Source organism: Miscanthus floridulus, chromosome 17 (genome assembly GCF_019320115.1).
Source record: "Miscanthus floridulus cultivar M001 chromosome 17, ASM1932011v1, whole genome shotgun sequence".
NCBI lineage: Eukaryota > Viridiplantae > Streptophyta > Magnoliopsida > Poales > Poaceae > Miscanthus > Miscanthus floridulus.
This window is the reverse complement of record NC_089596.1, coordinates 618911-640000: the sequence shown is the minus strand read 5'-3', so window position 1 is coordinate 640000 and position 21090 is coordinate 618911. Positions and strand designations below refer to the sequence as shown.

The 21090-nt window shown below is 50.9% G+C and overlaps 2 protein-coding genes and 3 pseudogenes across 2 annotated transcripts; 3 read left to right on the top strand and 2 right to left on the bottom strand.

Annotated features, from left to right (window-relative positions):
* The first annotated feature begins 1366 nt into the window (after positions 1-1366).
* On the top strand, positions 1367-1464 carry LOC136519276 (small nucleolar RNA snoR31/Z110/Z27; annotated as a pseudogene).
* A 255-nt stretch (positions 1465-1719) lies between these two features.
* LOC136519275 (small nucleolar RNA Z112) lies at positions 1720-1856 on the top strand (annotated as a pseudogene).
* A 96-nt stretch (positions 1857-1952) lies between these two features.
* On the top strand, positions 1953-2033 carry LOC136519307 (small nucleolar RNA snoR2/U65; annotated as a pseudogene).
* Positions 2034-2261: 228 nt separating this feature from the next.
* Positions 2262-4209, bottom strand: LOC136518335 (probable inorganic phosphate transporter 1-8). Its single transcript, XM_066511987.1, has one exon. It carries the CDS (start codon positions 4076-4078, stop codon positions 2486-2488), a length of 1593 nt encoding a protein of 530 aa, XP_066368084.1. The 5' UTR covers positions 4079-4209; the 3' UTR covers positions 2262-2485.
* An 11235-nt stretch (positions 4210-15444) lies between these two features.
* LOC136516867 (serine/threonine-protein phosphatase PP1-like) lies at positions 15445-16725 on the bottom strand. Its single transcript, XM_066510362.1, has one exon. It carries the CDS (start codon positions 16642-16644, stop codon positions 15589-15591), a length of 1056 nt encoding a protein of 351 aa, XP_066366459.1. The 5' UTR covers positions 16645-16725; the 3' UTR covers positions 15445-15588.
* Between the last annotated feature and the right edge of the window lie 4365 nt (positions 16726-21090).

Sequence of the window (21090 nt, the reverse complement as noted above, 5' to 3'; positions counted from 1 at the left end):
GGAGAGAGACCAGGCAGCTGCTCCTTCACTCGGCGCCGGTGGCAGCAAGGGGAGCCATCGATTACCAACCTGCTTCTGCCACCGTCTCGCCTGCATCTCCAAAATCTGAATCTCCACCAAGGATTGGCGAGAGGTATGGTTTACTGTCTTCTGGATTGTATTCCTGCCTTCTGGATGTCTGCTGGCCTATTCCTGTGTTTTCCTGGAGATTGCTGGTCCTCTGTTTCCTCAGTGATCGGATCCGTGTTCTTGAGTTTGTATTTGCCATCCAGTTCGTTGTGGTATTTGTCTGCGAAAACGCAGCACGAATCAGAAACAATGCGTGTTTCATGTTTCAGTCTTCGTTCGTGTTGGTGCGGATATATTTTCAGATGTGATTTATTCGATGCCCGTTTCAGTTCTCTGGTTTTGGGGCGGATGGAAATCACATCAGGTCTTGCTAATGTTTACTGCAAATTGAGTTGGTACTGGATTAATTAAGCATTTGCCGGGCACAAAAATCATAGGCGCCTCAAAGCCAAGCCTGACGCCCAGACGTTGCACATCTCCAGCACAACAAACTCGGTCAACATGTCCTGAGGTCGAACTCCAGTGCACACACATCAGACCTTCTAGGTGCTGGATGCGTTCTTGCCATTACGCTGCTGGATGGCGAGACTCCCTAATTTCCAAAGTCTACAACAAATCAAGGTGAGGGCACTCGACATAATAGGCTGAATGCAATGATAACCATGCACATGATCTGCTTGACCAAATGTCTCAATGATCTAAGGCTTATCTCAACAAAGGATTTAGTATTTGCCCTGACATCTCAATTATTTTTTTTGTTCGGATTTAAATAGCAACATATTTGACTACTAAGAAATGTTGATAGTGCTGATATCACACCGCTGGAGCTACGTAACTGTAAGAACGACTCTTAACTTCCATTTGATATTTTTCACTACGTAGGAGGAATGGATTTTTCATTGAAAATTTGTATTGTTCAAAGGCAACAATGAACTTGCAGATGACGAAGCCAACAGAAGTCGCTATGCAGTCCAAAAACAATGAACTTGCTAATGTTGCTAGCTTGCTTGAGAATCTCTAGCAGCTCAGCATGAACAACTCCTCCTCCATAGCCGCCGTCCCCTGCCCTCGCCACAGCCCCCCTACCTCACAACAGGCGTGTTACAACAATACTTGAGCTTATTGTTGTTTGTTATTTTAAAAAAAATTGTATCCTAATGCATAATCCAACACTTGATCCAAGGCCGGCTTCTGCCGAGCGAGTGATACACAGACATCTCTGTATCTGAATCCTTAACATCCTTAATTGTATCTCTCGGTGTTTGACGTTGTTGAACTGTATCTTTGTCTTTTTCTTTGTATCAGATGATGAAACCTCGAAACAATCTTAGGACACCTTCTGACACAGTGCTGGTACCTCTGTGAGTGAGAAGGCAATTCTTTTCTGATGATAATGCAAGTGCTCTTAATTTTGCCTTTTATTTTTGTTTTTGGGTATCTTTTGGTCTTTAAAATTGTTTGCTCTAGGTAGGTATCTTTACAAACTTACACTGTCATGTGATCTGTGGTATGCCAATCTAGAATTACCGTCAAATTACTAATGCCAAAAATTGTCTGACTTGCTGTGGCTTATGTGACTACGTATTATACATTTTCTGTTTTGGTCATGTACTCGTGTTAGTTTAATCTGATTATATAGACGTAGTTGTAGTCCCAATGGGGATCTCAAGACCTACCGATAGGAAGTGCCGTTTGACAATGTAAACCTCTGGTCTGATCTGGGATGGAGCCCCATCTGTAGTTGTTTAATTCAGCTATGGTGTGATTTAAATCGGTCCCTGAGGGGTTATAATAACTGCCTGTTAACTTATTCAATGTCTTTTAGTTTATGAACTGTAATGATATGCTACAGATAAAAAAAACTGCAATGAAATAAAATTTTGGGCCTAATGCCACGTTTCTATTAGTCATGGCATTGACTAGAGATGCTATGATTAGGTCGAAACAAAGTTGTTTCAACATTAACATGGCACACTACTAGCGTTAGCACGGCGCGAGATCAATATTATTCTAGAATTAACTTTTGACTTAATATGGTCCGTAGCATTAGCACGGGTACAGTACTAGTTATACCATAACATGTGGGTCCGTCAGTGCACTGCACACCTACCGCTAGCTGATCTGATCGCGCTGCGGATCGGATATATATTGTGCAAACAAACATGCATATGATTATATATAGGATATACTACATGCAAATTGCCTGACCATTGAAATCAGAAACCATAAAGTGCGTATATACGTACACAAAATCAGAGTACGTATATATAGCTAATAATAAGTGTGCAGACTCCTCTCGTAGACGTACGGTGCATATATATATGGAGTGGTAGCTAGGAATCCTAGTATCCGATAAATAATAAATAAATAAAAATAATAAAGTCCAGCATATATATAGTACTCCGTAGAAGATTAATTAGACGATGACGGGCATGGTTCTTGCGTGCGCCGGTGGTTGTTGGTCGTGGTTGTCGCCGGAGAGCTCCTCGAGCGACTTTCCCTTGGACTCGGGCACCAAGAGCGTGCAGGCGAGCCCCAGGAGGCTGCACACAGCGAGCACGAAGAGCGAGCAGCGCACGCCGATGCCCGCTGGGTAGCCGTGATCCGCCTTGGACTCGTCCCGGCTCTGCGCCGCGTACAGGAAGCCGAAGGATCCGACGATGGCGCCCGCCTTGCCCGCCGCCGCCGAGATGCCGTGGCACGTGGACCGCAGCCTCGCCGGGAATATCTCGGCGGGCACGATGAAGGTGGTGGAGTTGGGCCCGAAGTTGGCGAAGAAGAAGGTGAAGGCGTACATGACGAGGAAGCCGATGTGGTTGCCCGGGGTGGTCCAGTGGTGGTAGGGGATGGCCAGCCCCAGCATGAAGACGGTCATCATGGCGAAGCCCATCATCTGGATCTTGAAGCGCCCCAGCACGTCGATGAGCGCCACCGTGAACCAGTAGCCCGGCACCGTGCCGCACAGCGCGATCAGCGTCTGCGCGCGCGCGATGCGGTACACCTCATCCAGCGCGCTCATGGTGCGCGCCTTGGGGATCCAGTGGATCGCACTGAAGATGTCCTTCTGGAACAGGTTCTGCGAGTAGAAGGCGATGTCCAGCAGGAACCAGCAGCTGGTCGTGCCGAGGAGGTGGAGGCCGTGGCGCCGCCAAAACTCAGACGAGAAGAGGCCGAATTCATCGTGTTGGCGGTCGCCGGCATCGCCACCACTGACGATGTCCACCTGCAGCACCTTGGACATGTCGCTCGCCGCCTGCTTTGCGTTCCTGGCCACCAGCGCCGTGTACCTCGCCGTCTCGGGCATCTTCATCCGCCAGTAGTAGGTGAGCAGCGCCGGGATGGCGCCGAACATGAGGATGACGCGCCACACGTAGTCGGCCTCCGCCGGCGTGGACGGCACCGCGCCGTCCTGGTACGCCGGCGACGGGAACGCCGCGCGGAAGGCCGCCGAGACGACGAGCGTGACGACGCCGCCCGTGAGGATGCCGAACCCCTGCATGGCGAAGACGGCGGCGATGAAGGCGCCCCTCGTCTTCTTGTTGGCGTACTCGGACATGATGGTGGCGGAGAGCGGGTAGTCGCCGCCGATGCCGAACCCGAGCCAGAAGCGGAAGAAGCAGAGCGTGCCCATGACGGCGGCCGGAGAGCGGCCCAGGGAGACGCCCGACGCCAGGGAGCACGCCACCATGCACATGAGCGTCATGCCGTACACGCGCTTCCGCCCCATCTTGTCGCCGAGCCAGCCGAAGAAGAGCTGGCCCGAGAGCGTGCCGCAGAATGCCACGCCATTGACGGCGGCGGCGACGTGGGGCGGCAGGGAGCCCGGGTCCGGGGAGCCCTCCCGGTAGTAGTAGATGCGGCCGAGGAGCTTGGTGACGAGGGAGATGCAGAAGAGGTCGTAGGCGTCGGTGAAGAAGCCCATGCCGGCGATCACGATCGCCGTGAAGTGGTACCACTGCGTCTTGGCCGCGTCCAGGGCGCTCAGCACCTCCAGCTGCTGCCGCGCCATTGGTATCTCTGCTCTGCTCCTGATGATGGATCGGATCGGATCGATCGGAGTCGAGAACGACGACGACGTTGGTTCGTTGTTTGGTCAAACCTAGTTACTGATAACATGGATGGAAAGCCGCAACGCAATGAGAGAGAGAGAGAGAGAGAGAGAGAGAGATCGATCTCGTACGTCTCGGTAAATAAATGAATGAGGAATATATATAGCAACAAAATCGGCAGTTTGGTTGGACTATTAAACGGAAAACCAGGGGTTTTAATTATTTCTTTTCGCTGCGAGAAAGAGATTATACGATTTTACCGCTGGCGGCGGGGAGTGGCATGCATGCATGCACGCACCATTCAGTTCAACCAACGGCCTCCACATTTTGCATGCCGAGGTTGGATTTACTTTTGACCGCCGATCGACCTCCATGCATCACCGGCACGGGCATATTCACTGTTCATACGGATCGGATCTCGCCTTCAACCCATGCAACGCATGCATGCATACAGTATGTGGTGTCCTACGGATATTCACACGGACAGGAATGAATCTCTTGTGTCCTACGGATATTCTTTCTTTTTTTATTTGTTAGACATATTCCAATAGACAGAGTTGGCTGGCTCATTCGTCGGGTTCATAAATCTGAGGTCCTCATGAACCGGCTTTCCAGCAAAGGCTCGATCCAGCAGACAACGTTACGAACGACGCGCAACTTCTGGGCCGGCCCAAATACCTAAACAACAGGCCAAAAAGGTGATCCAATCTCCGACCGAAAGGCCTCGCTAAGGAGGAACAACGCTCGCTTTTGACTCCGGCCCGCCTCTTCAACCGGAAGGCCTGGCCAAACACCGCTTCTGACTCCAACCCGCGTCTCAAACCAGGGATGCACCGAACCCCTGCTTACAGCTCTTCTCCGACTGGCGCAGTTGGAGCCGACTGGGATCAACCGATCGGGGACGCCCGCTCGGTAAGGACCAGAAAACGGACGGAGCAAGTAAGACAGGGCACTCAAGTCGACTGCAATACCGAGGACCGTGCCCTGCACACCTGTAGGACAGTAACCGACATGACATGTCAGAAGGGTGCCCTGCAACCTTCCAGACATGCCAGAACCCAAGCAGTGTTGTGAGCGTCGACATTTGCCCTACAGTGTTGTGGGCGTCATCAACTCCCATACCAGACAAATATGGTAAGGCTCCCCCCACATGTCTCTGGGCATCAACAGTGTTGTGGGCGTCGTCATTTACCATACATGGTGAATGCGGTAAAACCTCCCACATGCGTCTGACAACAACAGTGTTATGGGCGTCTACCATCATCTTGTACCCGACGACGTGAGCAACAAGACTTAGTAGCATACATACTCTCTCTCACGCTTGTAAGGCCATCCCCTTCATCTATAAAAGGGGATGCGCTCTCTTCTAACAGGGAGATCCCTCAATTCACTCACATCGATTCACCCTCTGCTAGCTTTAGACACTCAAGCTACACAGAGTGCACGCTCGAATACTTAGCGTACGTAGAAGCTCCCGTCACTCTCGGCCCTTCAGTCTGGAGTCCGATCGGACCTCTTGCACCCCCATCTTATTCCCTCTCGTTTATAACCCCACAGCAAACTTCGAGCACCTAGGCTTAGGAATAAAGTCACCAACCGACTCAACTGGACATAGAGCATGTTGCTTGAACCAGTATAAACCCTGTGTCATCAAGTGCTAGGTCACATCCGATCATAACGTACGGCAAAACTATAAATATTTACGTGGTGGCCACTTTCTACACCGACAGTTGGCGCCGTCCGTGGGGAAGACGTTGTACGTTCACGCTTTTTGGTCATCGGATGCCCCACTTTTCCGCCATCTCGCCATGGCGGGCTCAAGTGATACGACTCGCTTTGGCTCGCTGGAGTTTCTCGCACTTTCACTTGTTGGGATGTGGGTTCCACCCGTCTTCGAGCCATCCTAGGCCTTACTCTTTAGAAAGCCTGGACTTCATTGGCGATCGGCTCGGCGTGCTCCACCTCCGCGAGGAGGCACCCATCCTGGCGCCCGTCGGAGGGGCGCCCTCCATCAGCTCCGGGACACCCGACGACTTCAACGATAAGGCGCCTGCGCTTCATTTTGAGCAAACGCTCTGCTCAAACCCCATTGGGAGTAATGTACATACTGTTATTTACTATCTTCTGCCAGTTATCCAGAGTGACCCTATTGTCCACACCGTGACCGCCATGCGACCGGTTCCCCTATGACCTCGTGTCCCCCACAGACGCGTACGCTCGGGGGCTTCAAAGGACGCTAGCACCGTCCCCTCTCACATCCAAATTCATGGGAATGGCGACCTATGCTCCCACCACTTTCCACGAACTCCTGGATGATGAGGTTGAGAGTGACGGCTCTAGCATCGGCGATGTGGCACCTAGCCACCATCCATCCCGATAGTGCGCTATGTCGGACGCTCTGGGACAGCCGCCGGTGGTAGCGAAGTCCTTGAAGACTCAAACCCCTCTGGACCCTCGTGCGGGGGCCCTCGCACTCACACAAGAGCACGGTGAGGAGCTACGACAATGGCAGTAGAACTAGCCACCATTTGCGCCAGCACGCTCGGTGCAGCACGTTGTGCCCCATGCGCGTAACCCGACGAGTGGCGCCCAAGGTCATGCCCGCTAGGTCTAGCGCGACATCATGGACGAGGGGAACGATCCCCCATAGTTCGCTTGGGCTAGCCAGAACATCGCCGCTGCGGCAATGCTTCTGCATGGCGTTCCGGAGCCCGTCGACCCCAGGAGCGGGCGGTCCACCGAAACCTCTGGGCGCTGGTGGAAGCCGCCGCCATTAAATAGCTCCGCATCGTGACTCCGACTCGTGGCCTCTCTCCCCACCAGGGGAGTGGGGATGCACTAGATAGATCGCTCTATCTGCTCACTGCTACAGCCACCAAGCGCGGCACAGGAGGCCGTAGCTGCATCGCGGTCCGACCCGGCGCCTGCTCCACACCGACCGCTGGTACGTGAATGGCTCGGTCCGAACTAAGATGCTCGCAGTGTCATCAACAACCGGCATCAGGCCTAGCATGATGATGACGTGCATCGGGCGGCGGTGAGGGTAGTTGACACAGGCCTCGGCCAGACCATTAAGGGCAGTGGTGAAACATGCCCTAGGCATGGTCGCCGGCTAGACGACCAGAGTCCTAGCCCGGATGGGCCAGGACCATGGGCCTTTGTCCGACGCATCTAGAGAGCGTCGTTCCCACAGCACTTCCAACCGCCCACCAACATCACCAAGTACACTAGAGAGATGAACCCTAGTATATGGCTCAAAGATTTCCAGCTCGCTTGCCGAGCCGGAGGGGTGGATGATGGCCATTTCATCATTCAATATCTCCACATCTACGTGGGGGAACATGTTTGGGCATGGCTTGAATTTCTCCTGCACGACAACATCCATGACTGGGTGGACCTCAAGAGGATATTCGTCAGAAATTTCTAGGAGACATATGTTCGCCCTGGTAACTCCTAGGACCTTAAGAGCTACCATCAGGAGCCCAGCGAGTCCCTACGGGATTACATCCGCAGGTTCTCCCAACGATACAACTCCCTCCATGATGTCGTCGATGTGGACGTCGTCAGCTCATTCCTCTCTAGGACAACCTGTGAGTCCCTGATCCACAAGCTTGGCTTTTTGAAGCCCCGTACCACCCGTGACCTGCTCGACATCACCATGAACCACACCTCCGGTGAGGAGGCGGTCAGAGTGGTCTTCAACGGAGGTCAGGACAAAGGCAAGGCCAAGCGTGACGACTAAGATGAGGGCCCCTCCATGTAGAGGGGCAAGAAGAACAAAAAGGATCAACGCCGACCGGCCAACACCGTGTTGTTCGCCGCAGCTGATCGCGTGGGCAAGTAGCCCTAGCAGGGCCTACCTGACCACTTAAACAAGCTCATGGATAGCCCATGCATGAACCACGCCTACCCCATCAAACACCTCTACAAGGACTGTGAGCTCCTCAAACATTTCCTACGATAGGCCGGCTGGCCAAAAGAAGGAAACGACAAAGATGCGGCAGCCAAGAAAGGAGGCACGGTGGGCAAGGATGGGGACAGCTTCCTCAACCCCGAGGAATGAATCATGATCTTTGAGGGATCTGACACCATCTGCTCCAAGCGCCAGCACAAGGTATGCTATAGAGAGGCATGCGTCACCAAGACGGTCATCCCCTCCTTCCTTAGCTGGTCGAAATCTCTGATCACCTTCGATCAAAGAGACCATCTCTCCTATGTCGCCAGACCAGGATGCTACCTGCTCATCGTCGACCCCATCGTCCACAAGAAGTGCCTCACCAAGGTGCTGATAGACGGAGGCAGCGACCTCAACATCCTCTACGTTGACACCCTCGACGCCAAGCACATCCCCTGGTCGGAACTCCACCCAGCGGGCTCTCCCTTCCACGGTGTGATCCCGAGAGTGCAGGCGTACCCGCTCGGGCAGATCAACCTACCCATCATGTTTGGCAACTGAGCCAACTTCTGCTCGGAGGTCCTCACCTTCGAAGTGGTGGACTTCCTAGGGTCCTACCACACCATCTTGGGGCAGCCTTGCTATGCCAAATTCATGGCGATCCCCAACTACACCTACCTCAAGCTAAAGATGTCGGGACTGAACAACGTCATCACTGTGAGCAGCGCCTTCTTGCATGCCTTCATGTGCGACTGCAGCAGTCCTAGGCTATAACAAACCAACCTCCTCAATGGCCTTCCGCCCATTCGAGGAAACTAAGGTGATGGGGATCAACCCCACTGACCCAACCAAGACGGTGTGGATCGAGACCCAACTCCTAGCCAAATAGAAATATGAGCTCATCGACTTCCTACACGCCAATCGTGATGTCTTCACATGGAAGCCATCTGACATGTCGGGCATACCATGGGACATCACCGAGCATGCACTGCGCCTCATCCTAGGCTCAAAGCCCACCAAGCAATGCCTACGTCGCTTCGACAATGAGAGGCACAAGGACATATGCGAAGAGATTGCCAAACTCCTGGCAGACTGATTCATCACGGAGGTATACCACTCTAACTGGCTTGCCAATCCTGTTCTTGTTAAAAAGAAGACCGAGAAATAGAGAATGTGCGTTGATTATACTAGCCTCAACAAAGCGTGTCCAAAGGATCATTTTCCTTTACTGCGCATAGACCAGGTAGTCGACTCCACCTCGGGATGCAAGATCCTCTCCTTTTAGGATGCCTACTTAGGCTATTACCAGATCATGATGAAAGAGTCCAATCAGCTCATAACCTCATTCATCACCCTGTATGGTTCGTACTGCTATGTAACAATGCCTTTCGGTCTGAAGAACGCTAGTGCCACTTATCAGTGGTGCATGCAGCAATGCTTCACCGATCAGATCGACCTGCTCGACCAACCTGATCAAGTCGACCGGCCAAAACCAACCATCGTTGTCTATGTTGATGATATAGTGGTCAAAATGGCTCAAGCTTGCAACCTGATCACAAACTTGGCCGCGACATTCGTGAACCTCCGAATGTTCAACATCAAGCTAAATCCTGAAAAATGTGTTTTGGGGGTTCCGAAGGGGAAACTGCTTGGATACATTGTGTCTGAGCGCGACATCAAAGCCAACCTCGAAAAGATCATGGCCATCTCCAAAATGGGCTCTATACATAATGTCAAGGGCGTACAAAGGCTCATCGGTTGTCTGGCTGCCCCAACCCGATTCATCTCCCAACTCGATGAACGGGGGATGCCACTCTACAAGCTCCTCAAAAAGATAGATGCCTTCGTTTAGACTAAGGAAGCTCAGCAGGCTCTAGAGAGCCTCAAAGCATCACTGACATCGGCCCCAATCCTTGTCGCTCCCGAATGAGGAGAACTCCTCCTCCTCCTCTACGTCGCAGAGAGGAACCATGTGGTGAGCGCCGCCCTGGTCATCGAAAGGGAGGAGCTAGGACACCATCTTAAGGTCTAGCGACCCATATACTTCATCGAGGAGGTACTCACCGACCCCAAGGTCTGGTACCCCTAGGTGCAGAAACTCATATACGCCGTGCTGATGGTGACCCGAAAGCTCCTGCACTACACCGACCACAAAGTCGTGATCGTCACTTCATACCCGCTCGGGGACGTTATCCACAACCGTGATGCCACGGATAGATCTCCAAGTGGGCACTCGAACTCATGGGCACGACATCAGGTATATCCCCCGTACTGCTTTTAAATCTCAGGCTCTCATAGATTTTGTCGCCGAATGGACGGAGGTCCAGCTACCGACCTCGGACGTCACCCACAAGTATTAGACAATGTACTTCAACGGGTCCGTAATGGCGCCCGGCTCGGGGGCTGGAGTGGTTCTGATCTCCCCGGATGGGAGTAGGCTCCGCTACACCATTCGCCTCCATTTCTCGGCCTCAAACAATGTCACATAATATGAGGCCCTTATCAATGGGCTGCGCATCGCCATCGAGCTCGGTGCTACGTGACTCTACATCTGCGGTGACTCAGAGTTGGTCGTTGACCAAGTCATAAAGGAGTCCTCCTGCAAAACCCCCCTCATGGTAGCATACTACCAGGAGGTGCACAAGCTCGATGACAAATTCTAGGGGATCGAGCTGCATCACATACCCCAAAAGGACAACGATGTCGCCGATTTTCTCACAAAATTGGCCGCTAGGCGGGATCCGTCTCTGAGCGGGATCTTCATCAATGATCTCCACGAGCCATCCACTGCATCCTAGAAGGTCCGATCTAGACACACCTCGATGCCAAGCTGGCGCCAAGGGCTCCAACCACGATGCTAAGCCGGCGCTCGAGGGCTCTGACCCCAGTGCCTCCATGACGACGTCGCCCACCGACGTCGTCGTGTTGGCACTCGATCAAACCAACTAGTGAGCGCCGCTACTCGCCTACCTCCTCGAGGAGGTTCTCCCACTCAAAAGGACAGAAGCTTGATGGATCGCTCGACATGCCAAGACCTTCATCATGCTCGGTGATGAACTCTACAAACAAAGTCCATCAGGGGTGCTCATGAAGTGCATCCCTACCAACCAGGGGAAATAGCTCCTCCTCGAGGTCCATACCGGGATCTACGGACATCACGTGGCCCCGAGGTCGCTGGTCGAAAAAGCCTTTCACTGAGGTTTTTACTGGCCCACCGCACTATGAGATGCAGAGGAGGTCATCCGCAGATGTGAGGGATGCCAATTCTACGCTCGGCAAACTCATTTGCCAACACAGGAGCTTCAAACCATCTCCATCACCTGGCCATTCGCGGTCTGGGGCCTCAACATGATAGGACCCCTCAAAAAGGGCCCAGGCGGCTTCACTCACCTGCTCGTAGCGGTCGACAAGTTCACCAAGTGGATAGAGGCCAAGCCCATCACCAACATCCGTTCGAAAGAGGCGGTCAAATTCTTCCTCAACATCATCTATCGGTTCGACGTTCCTAACTATATCATCACTGACCATGGAACTAACTTCACCAGGAAGAAGTTCCTGGACTTCAGTGATGAATACGGTATCAGGATCAATTGGGCCTCGATCGGACATCCACGTACTAACGGCTAGGTCAAGCATGCCAATGGCATGGTCCTCCAAGGACTTAATCCACGCATCTTCGACCGACTCAACAAGTACATCAGGCGATGAGTTGTAGAGGTCCCTACGATCCTCTGGAGCCTAAGAATGACCTCGAACCGATCCACAGGGTTCACACCCTTCTTCCTGGCCAACGGAGCTGAAGCAGTGCTGCCCTCCTACCTTAACCATGGTGCCCCAAGAGTGAAGGCTTTCGATCATGATTGGGCCACGGAGGCTCAGCAAGACGCTGTCGACCTGCTCGAGGAGGCTAGTGAGATGACCGTCATCCGCTCCGCTCGCTACTAGCAAACTCTTCGCAGGTACCACGAAAGGAAGATCAGGGGGAGGATCCTCGAGGTCAGAGACATCATGCTTCGAAGGACCCAGTCGACTAAGGAGAAGCACAAACTCTCTCTGCCATGGGAAGGACTCTATACGGCGACTGAAGTTACTCGACCAGACGCCTACCGACTGAAAGATGATAACGGCAACATTCTCACCAACACTTGGAACATTGAACAGCTATGTCATTTTTTCCCCTAAATTTGGTCTTACCACTTTTATTCAAACGCTTGCTCCTGTAAAGCGCCCCAACCTGAACACTTTTGGCCCGGGTCGCTCGAGGGCTCCATGAGGGTACAATACCACCTCTCTCTTTTACTATCATATGGTAAAAACTTTTTGCCCGAACGAAAGGGCATTGACCGAATGAAAGGGCATTCCATGCCTTTGATTACCCTACGTGACTTTGTTTTTACTCCCGACCGAGCGCACCCCGCCATGACCTAAGTTTACGAGCAGCCGAGCCTCACGGGCCATGTCTGGGTTCTTAAAGTTGCATCCTACGGAACGAACATACATGTGCGAAAAAGAAAGGACAAAAACAAAGCTATGCTAGGATAAAAAAACATGGAATGGATAGTGATTCTATCACAAAGCAGAACTAATGTATTTATTAATACAAAACTGTTCACACGAGGGCTCTCCCACGAACTTAATGGTTACATTTGCAGACTACTTCTACTCTAAATGCTACTATGGCCGCTCGGCGGCATCGACTGATGCCAAAGGTGAGGCCACGACACATGCCACCAGACATAACCATCACCGCAAGGGCCTCACCCAGTTCTGCTCCCTTGACTTCAATGAGTGCAACGGGTACCTCAAGGGTGTTGCACCCATAGATGCTCAGCAGAAGAGCATGGAGGTTCGGACTTTCTCATGCAGTCGAGGTAGCTCTTGGACAGGGACGCTGCCCACCGAAGTATGGCCGCCGTGGCTAGAGGATGTCTCATCAAACTTTATGAACTGGCCAACCTATGCAGCTGCAAGGGTGAAACCCCTCACCAGCATAGTCCTGAGCGGCTTCCCCTCTGACAAGACTCGCCCAAAGAAGATTTGTCGGAAGGAGTCCACGTGCGACTCTAATCCGATGAAGGCCTCGTAGACAATGACGAAGCCGATGACACGCAGTACCCTCCAGTGCGCCACTGCCTTTGGCGGAAGCAGCCCCTTCTCAGCGAAGGCGACCAGCACCACCTTATCTACATTGGATGACCTCCAACGAGACATTGCACTCCAGATTCATGAATGGGTCTGTGAGTTCTCCTTTCCCTCACCCTTCCCCTATTTAAGGAGGAGATACAACAGTTGAAGAAGGGCAAAGGATTAGGGCGAAAAACCCTCTCCCTTACCCTATTCAATGCGGACGGGAATGCGACGGGACATGTCCTGATCGATGGGATGCGCCCTACCCGATGAAACATCGCCTGGTTAGATGGAACATGGTCTAGGCTTGGCCCACCACTACCGCACGCCGGGCGCAGCAAACAAAGTGCCACCGCACATAGGCAGCCCTCCGCCTTCCTAGGCAAGCCTTGGAAAAGCCCAACATCGCTATCTCCGTCTAGGAGAGACCAACAGGCTTCCTGAGTCGATCGCACGGCTTAGGTGAATGCCGAGAAACAGGTAAAGAGCAGAGGGACGCCCCATGTGGGCCACGCCAACTCCGTCACGAACGACGAGCACGGGTCCCGATCAGACATATCCGATAAAAACTCCTCAAACCTTGTCACTCGAGTCATCAACGTAACATTACCAACCCCCACTATTTCTTTATATGATCACCTGCTGTCATTCATACATGCACACACACATTCATACATCCCTTACATCCGAAGCATCGGATATGCTGTTAAATGCATCACAACGCTCCATGTTGTGTCACGAAGCGGCAGTTGCCTCATTCAACATGAGCAACGATCGACCGGGGTTCGAAGGTCGGCCCACGAAGGGCTTGAGGCCGCCTCGCGTTAAACAGAGCCAGGGGAGAAAACACAGATGAGCCCCGAGCGGCCCTCGCGCTAGTCTGCTCCATAGCAGACAGGGTCATCTTAACCTTCTCATTCGATCCTAACCTCGAGCCATACCCATAGAATCTCCATCGAGGGGAGGCTAGCGGGCCACCCGGGTCGGTCTCTGAAACAACCCAGGCATCTACCGAGAAGCCACTATTTTCATCGAGACCGCAAGCAATAGCAACCAACACCTACCTGGCTAAGCCATCGTATGTTGATAGAGGCAGAGACACACGGGAGAGACATATAATTGAGTTGACAACACACGCCCGCGTGTGGATAATTAATTAATTAAATTGTAATAAGTACATCAGTAGCTAGCGGCGGTGCATGCTTCTTCATCCAACTCTAAGCACACAACATGTTGGGCATGTTTGGATGTTGTCATGGCAAATTTGCCTGGTCAGACAACATCCTCAGGCATCCGATTTCCTAAGTCTGGGGTGGATGATTGCAGCGTGGCAGGCAGCATCCAAACAGTCCTGTGTTGTGCGCTTCGCTAGATTTTAGAATGGACCGTGGAGCATGGGTGTTAGGTTCGTCATGTAGCGAACGTGGCAAGTGAACAACAACCTAACCATAATTCTAAAAAAAAACCTTCTTATGTTGATTTGGTGGCATTTTTAAGAAGGTATTCGAGTGAATTGTGTGGGATTAGACAAAGATGTTCCATTTGATGTAAAAGGAAATGCGTTGGTATGCGATTCACTAGTAAAGGAAGGTCACTTGGTGAAGGAGAGGTGTACTGTGATGGCGATGGGTGGGTATAGGTAGATACTGACGGCGCTTTTGTTATTGAAATAGGAGAAGCAAGACTTAGAGCGATACTACTTTCAAAAAGACTTGAGTAATAGTTCGCGATGAAGAAGGCAAAGTCTTAGCGTCCTGATGATGCATCAGAAATGTGGAAAAGCACTGAGGAAGTGGTGGCGTTAGCGCGCTGTGATGGAACTGAAATTGCGGCGAAATAATCGTCGAAATAGGCTGTACCACAATGCATGGTAAGCATGCTATCATCGCCCGTTGAGATCCAGTCGTCGACGGATTTGTGCCACGTTCGTTTGGCTTATAAATCGTACTTTTTTAACTAATAAATATTATTTTTTTCTCACAATAAATTAGTCAACAGTCATAGCTTATCAGCGAAACGAACATACCATTGATCGGCAGAGAGGCACGTGAAGGTGGAGAGAGAATCCCAGAGTGCATGGAAGATAGTCCACAGGAAAAGAAAGTGTAATTTCGCAGCTCATGCGCTCGCACATTTTGCTACACATACAAGACATTCAACTGTTTGGAGATCTAAGACAAAGTTTGTGGCGAGCACATTATTGATTGAGATTGTAACCCGCCTTGCTCCCGAGTAATATAATAAATAAAGCTCTGTTCCTCCAAAAAGAAAATTAGTAGTTAATTAAAGTGGCATCAGCAGCTAGCATAATTAACGCGGTGTGGTGCATGCTTTGCAGAGTTGCAGTGCAGTTTCTTGATCCATCGCCACAGGAAAATCGAATCGAATGGCCCTGCTTGCTTTGCTTCACTCTCTTTTTTTTCTTTTCTTCCGCCAGTAATTTAGTAATTACCAGTATCGCAGGAGCCCCTTCCCCGTGCTTCTGTTGGAACTTGCAGGCGGCGCAGGCGCTGGTGGTGGTGCTGATGAGCTGCGGCCCAGGCCGGCGGAGGAGATGCCCCTGCCCCTGCTGCTCTTCCCGCTGTCCGTCGTCTCCGGCTTGATGACGGTGAAGGAGCAGACGAGGTCGGCGTCGATGCTCATGACGGCGCCCGCGTTGTCGAACTCGCCGCAGTAGTTGGGCGCGGAGAAGACGGTGACGAGCTGGCGGTCGGCGAAGAACTCGTATCCGTCCTCCACCACCTGGTGCGCCCTGCACACGAGGTCCAGGTCGTGCCTGCGGAGGAAGTCCGCCACGACGTCGGCGCCGAAGGTGCAGGAGACGCCGCGGTCCTCGTTGTCCGCCCACCCGCTGTTCTGGGGGGAAGGGTCGGACCAGAGCAGGTCGCAGAGCAGGCCCTCGTCGGGCACGTCGCAGGGCCTGGGCAGGCGTCGGATCTGGTCCAGGCTGCGCAGGTGCGGGGACAGCCCCCCGTGCACGCACAGGACGCGGCCGTCCACCAGCGCCGCCACGGGCAGGCAGTTGAAGCAGTCGGAGAAGAGGCGCCAGAGGCGGACGCTGTAGCGGCGCTTGCACTCGTCGTAGAAGCCGTAGATGCGGTTGATGGAGGCGCACTCGTGGTTGCCCCGGAGGAGGAACAAGTGCTCCGGGTACCGGACCTTGTAGGCGAGCAGCAGGCAGATGGTCTCCAGGCTCTGGTCGCCGCGGTCCACGTAGTCGCCCAGGAACAGGTACTTGCTCCGTGGCGGGAACCCACCCGTGGCGTCGAAGATGCGGAGCAGGTCACGGTACTGCCCGTGCACGTCGCCGCAGATGCTGATGGGCGCGTCCAGGTCCACCAGGCTGGGCTGCCGCATGAACACGTCCTTGACGGCAGCGCACAGGCTGCGGATCTCACCCTCGCCCAGCTGCGCCTGCTTGTTCGCCGCCGGGCGGCTGCGCCGCGTGTCCTGGAGCAGGAGGCGGCGGATGATGTCGTCCACAGCAGCGCGGCTCATCTCCATCCTCGATCGTCGTATGTAGGACGGACGATCCTGCTGCTGCTTCTCCTTCACTCTCCTACTCCCAGCTCCATCACTGAAGACGTACTCTAATAGTCTACACTGTGATGAGGCCCAAGTGCTAGTCCTAGTCCTCCAGTATCCTATTCCTGTTCCCATTCCTATTCCTATTCCTATTCCTATTCCTATTCGTGTGATCGTGTCCAGCGCTGCATGCATGATTGATTGACGATCTTGTTCCATAGCAGGAGTACGAGACACGGGGAAAGAGAGAGTAGCCACTAGTTAGAGAGGAGAACCGTGAACCGTCCGTCCGTCCCTAGGTACCAAGCACGCACAAGCCAGCATCGTCTCTACACACAGAATCAAAACTTTCGGCCTCTGCAGCATCAAATCCATCCACACAACACTCGATCCATGGGCGATGCATGCATGGATGGAGCACCAAGCAGCGACCAGGTTACCTTTACTACTTTGCCCTAGCCTTTTCTCCCATCGACGACCGATCCTCACCGCCACCACGCCACCCATCACAGATTCTCTACCAAGATACTAGCTCCACCACGGAGGAGCTCAGAGCATAACTAAAGCAGGAGGGGAAATGGAATTACGACATATCGTCCAACCAACCTCATGAACTGACAATGCATATATAAAAGCAAATTAAAGAAAGCTAAGACCGAAACTTTTTAGGCCTCAACGCTACTTTTCCACGATGGAACGATGTTTTTCTCTCATAGCAAATCAGCATAAGCTAAATTTCAGCGAAACGAACAGGGATTTAGTTATTTGCCAACTTGATCCCTGCTTCACTGTAAGTACTCCCTCTGGTTCAAATTTTTAAGTTAATTATTCTGACTTTTCTACACATATAGCCAAAAGCTTTTATTATATATCTAGACATAATATATATCTTGTTGTGTAGTAATTGGAATATGGGGAGTATATAATAAGTGTTTACACCAGAATTTGGAAAGAAGAGCGCGGGAACTCAAAGATTCTAAGATTATGTCATCGAGAAATCGATTGCATAAGGATCGATATTAACTGATTCAGATGCGAAACTAGAATCAGCTCTCTTCGGATGACATCAACAGATAACATCAACGAGCTACAGTTGGCGTCGGGAAAGATATGTCGGACTCTACAAAAAAAGATTATGGTCCAAGTTATCTTAAGTTAGGAATGTCTTCTCTTATTCCAAAGATCGTAATGAGTCGTGTTTGAATATGATTCATGTTTAGATTCCGGGTATAAATATTGGACCCCGGTTATTGTAAAAAGTACATCCAATCAATCAATACCAATTATTTTTTTGGGCTTCACGCCAACCCTTAGGAGTAGTAGTAGTGTAGATTTCGGCGAGTTCTTCAACAAGCAGGACTGCATCGGTCTGGCCGACCTCTGGCTTGTCTGTAAGTACCGTCATGGCTTATACCTCTGTTTATAAGGCTGCATCGGTCTGGCCGACCTCTTACGAGCTCTAGTATAAGCTAGTTATTGACCCTTATCTAGTTCAAGTACGGCTGCATAGGTTAAGTTCGACCTCTACTACTCGAATTAGATTAAGGTCAAGTTATCAGCTCTACCTAAGGGTGGCATCCTTCAGGTAGATTCATTAAGTTACCGATCTTGCTGATATTCCTATTATTATTAGTTTCAGCAATATCAACCTGCCCGATCGAGATCGATCTAGTTCGGCCACACATCCTTTTAGTCCATCGTTTATTTTGTTACATTGCGACGGTTCTTATTTTAAACGATGGATTATGTTTCATCGGTTGTTCTACTTCGATCTTGATCGTGCATAGTACGTGGTTAAGGCATGTCTAATCTTGAGAATGTTTAGTGGCTAGTTGAATCTGGTCTATAACTCACTATTATGGATGTAACGATCCGGTTGATCCCCACTGTTAGTACTTTAGATCAGAGTATGCTAGCTAGTAGACTTGCTTTTGACTAGGCGTGATCTTGGCTGTTTGCTATGCCTGCATTGGCTAAATAGCCGATCGCCCGTACTTTAACGCTCATAGTATGTTTTTATGATCCTTTTAAACGTGAATAGATCTGTTTACTTTAAATGTTTAATCTATTATCTTTATTATGGCTGCCATCGATCCGGTCGAACCCCACTGTTAAATATAATAGGCTAGATTTGATGAGTTTATAGACCTGTTCGCATTAAATAGTCGATTGTTCTCATGCTATGATCTTTTTTTTACCTGAATCGGCTATTTTAGCCGATTCGTCTGTGCTTTCACACATATAACATGTCTTTCATAAACTTGTCAACGTATAGATGGTGTCGGGTTCATAAACTCGAGGTCCCTCATGGACCAGCTTCCCAACAAATACTCGGCCTAGCTGACAACGTTATAAACGACGTGTAACTCATGGGCTGGCCCAAACACCTAAACGACAGGCCAAAAAACAATCCAATCTCCGATCGGAAGGCTTGGCCGAGAAGGAACGACGTCCGCTTCTAACTCTGGCCCGCCTCTCCGACTAGAAGGCCTCGCCTCCGACTCCAGCCTGCCTCCGAATGGCCTCTCTGACCGGAAGGCCTGGCCAAACACCACTTCCGACTCTGACCCACGTCTCCGACTGGGGACACGCCAAACCCCTGCTCACCGCTCTTCTCTAACTGGCACAATTAGGGCCACCTGGACCAACCGACTAGGGACGCCCGCTCGGTAAGGACCAGAAAATAGATGGAGAAAGTAAGACAGGGCACTCAAGTCAACCGCAATACTGAGAAACGTACCCTTTACACCTGTAGGATAGTACCCTATGACCTCCCTGGCATGACAAAACCGAAGCAGTGTTCTAGGTGCCGACATTTTCCCCTACAGTGTTGTGGGCGCCATCAACTCCCATACCAGACAAATACGATAAGGCTCCCCTCACGTGCCTCTGAGGCATCAACAGTGTTGTGGGCGTCGGTATTTACCATACTAGGCGAACATGGTAAAACCCCTTGCATACCTCTGGGTATCAACAGTGTGGTAGGCACCAATGTCTACCATACCTGAAGAAGACGACGCAACCTCCCATGTGCATCTAACATTAAACAGTATTATGGGCGCCTACTATCATCTTGTACCCGCCGACGTGGGCAACAAGACTTAGTAGCATACATACTCTCTCACTCTCACATGTAAGGCCATTCCCTTTATCTATAAAAGGGGATGTGCTCTCTCCTAAAAGACAATTCATTCAGATCGATCAAGTTCACTAGGACACAACAACAGAACCACCAGGTTTAAACCACAAGCACACGCTCGAATACTTAGCACACAGCGAGGCTTCCGTCACTTTCGGTCCTTTAGACCAGAGTCCGATCGAACCTATTATACCCCCCATCTTTATCCTTCTCATTTGTAACCCCACTGTAAACTTCGGGCACCTAGGCTCAGAAATAAAGTCATCGACCGACTCAAACTAGATATAGGGCATGTTGCCTAAACCAGTATAAACTCTGTGTCATCGAGTGATAGGCCACCTCCGATCACAATGTACAGCAAAACTATAAATATTTACGTGTTGGTCACTTTCTGCACCGACAGCACAAGTACAATAGAACACGTCAATCGATATCTTACACAGTTGGGCGAAGCATCCATTGAAGAGGCTCATCGAGTTTGTTTCTTATCCTTGTCCCTGTCAGGACCAGCCTTCACTTGGTTTTCATCGTTGCCTGTTAATTCCATTACCAATTGGGCTGGCCTAGAGAAGAAGTTTCATACATATTTCTATACTAAGACAGGAGAGAAGAAAATCACAGATTTGACGACCATAAGGCAGAGAACTAATGAATCGGGTGTCGAGTTTTTTAGAGATTCCAAGAGATAGAAATTTGTGCTTCTCATTGAACTTGACTGATGATCAGCTAGCTGCTTTGGCCGTTCAGGGAATGTTGCCAACATGGAGAGAGAAGCTGCTTGGGCAAGAGTTTAACAATTTAGATTAGTTGGCTCAATGGATGACAACACTCAATAGCCAATTCTAGAATATACACATAGATACCCGATTCTAGAAGAGTGTCGCAATTGTCGAAACCTATAATCTATATTTAGTTGATAACGGCGATGAGGACGATGAAGAAGAAGAGATTGCTGCGGCTGAATGGAATTAGGGTAAGAAGACAGTAATGGTGCCAAATCCTTAGGGAAGAGAAGTTGAAGAGAGCTATGATTCCGATGTCACAAAATCGGACAGATCAAGTTGCCCGCCAATTATGTTATGTTACCTCCTAATCAGTTGAAGAATAAGAAGTTCTACAAATTTCATAATGCTACTTCTCATTCTACTAACGAGTGTAGAATTTTCTAACAACATATACAGAGGGCTATTCAGCAAGAGAAGCTCAAATTTGATACACCTCAAAAGATGACAGTTGATGATAATCCTTTCCAAGAGATCAGAACATGGTTGATGCTAGGTTGCTCA

Bases quoted from the DNA above. Each gene is read 5' to 3' on its own strand.
- LOC136518335 (XM_066511987.1), bottom strand. From the start codon at position 4,078: ATGGCGCGGCAGCAGCTGGAGGTGCTGAGCGCCCTGGACGCGGCCAAG.
- LOC136516867 (XM_066510362.1), bottom strand. From the start codon at position 16,644: ATGGAGATGAGCCGCGCTGCTGTGGACGACATCATCCGCCGCCTCCTG.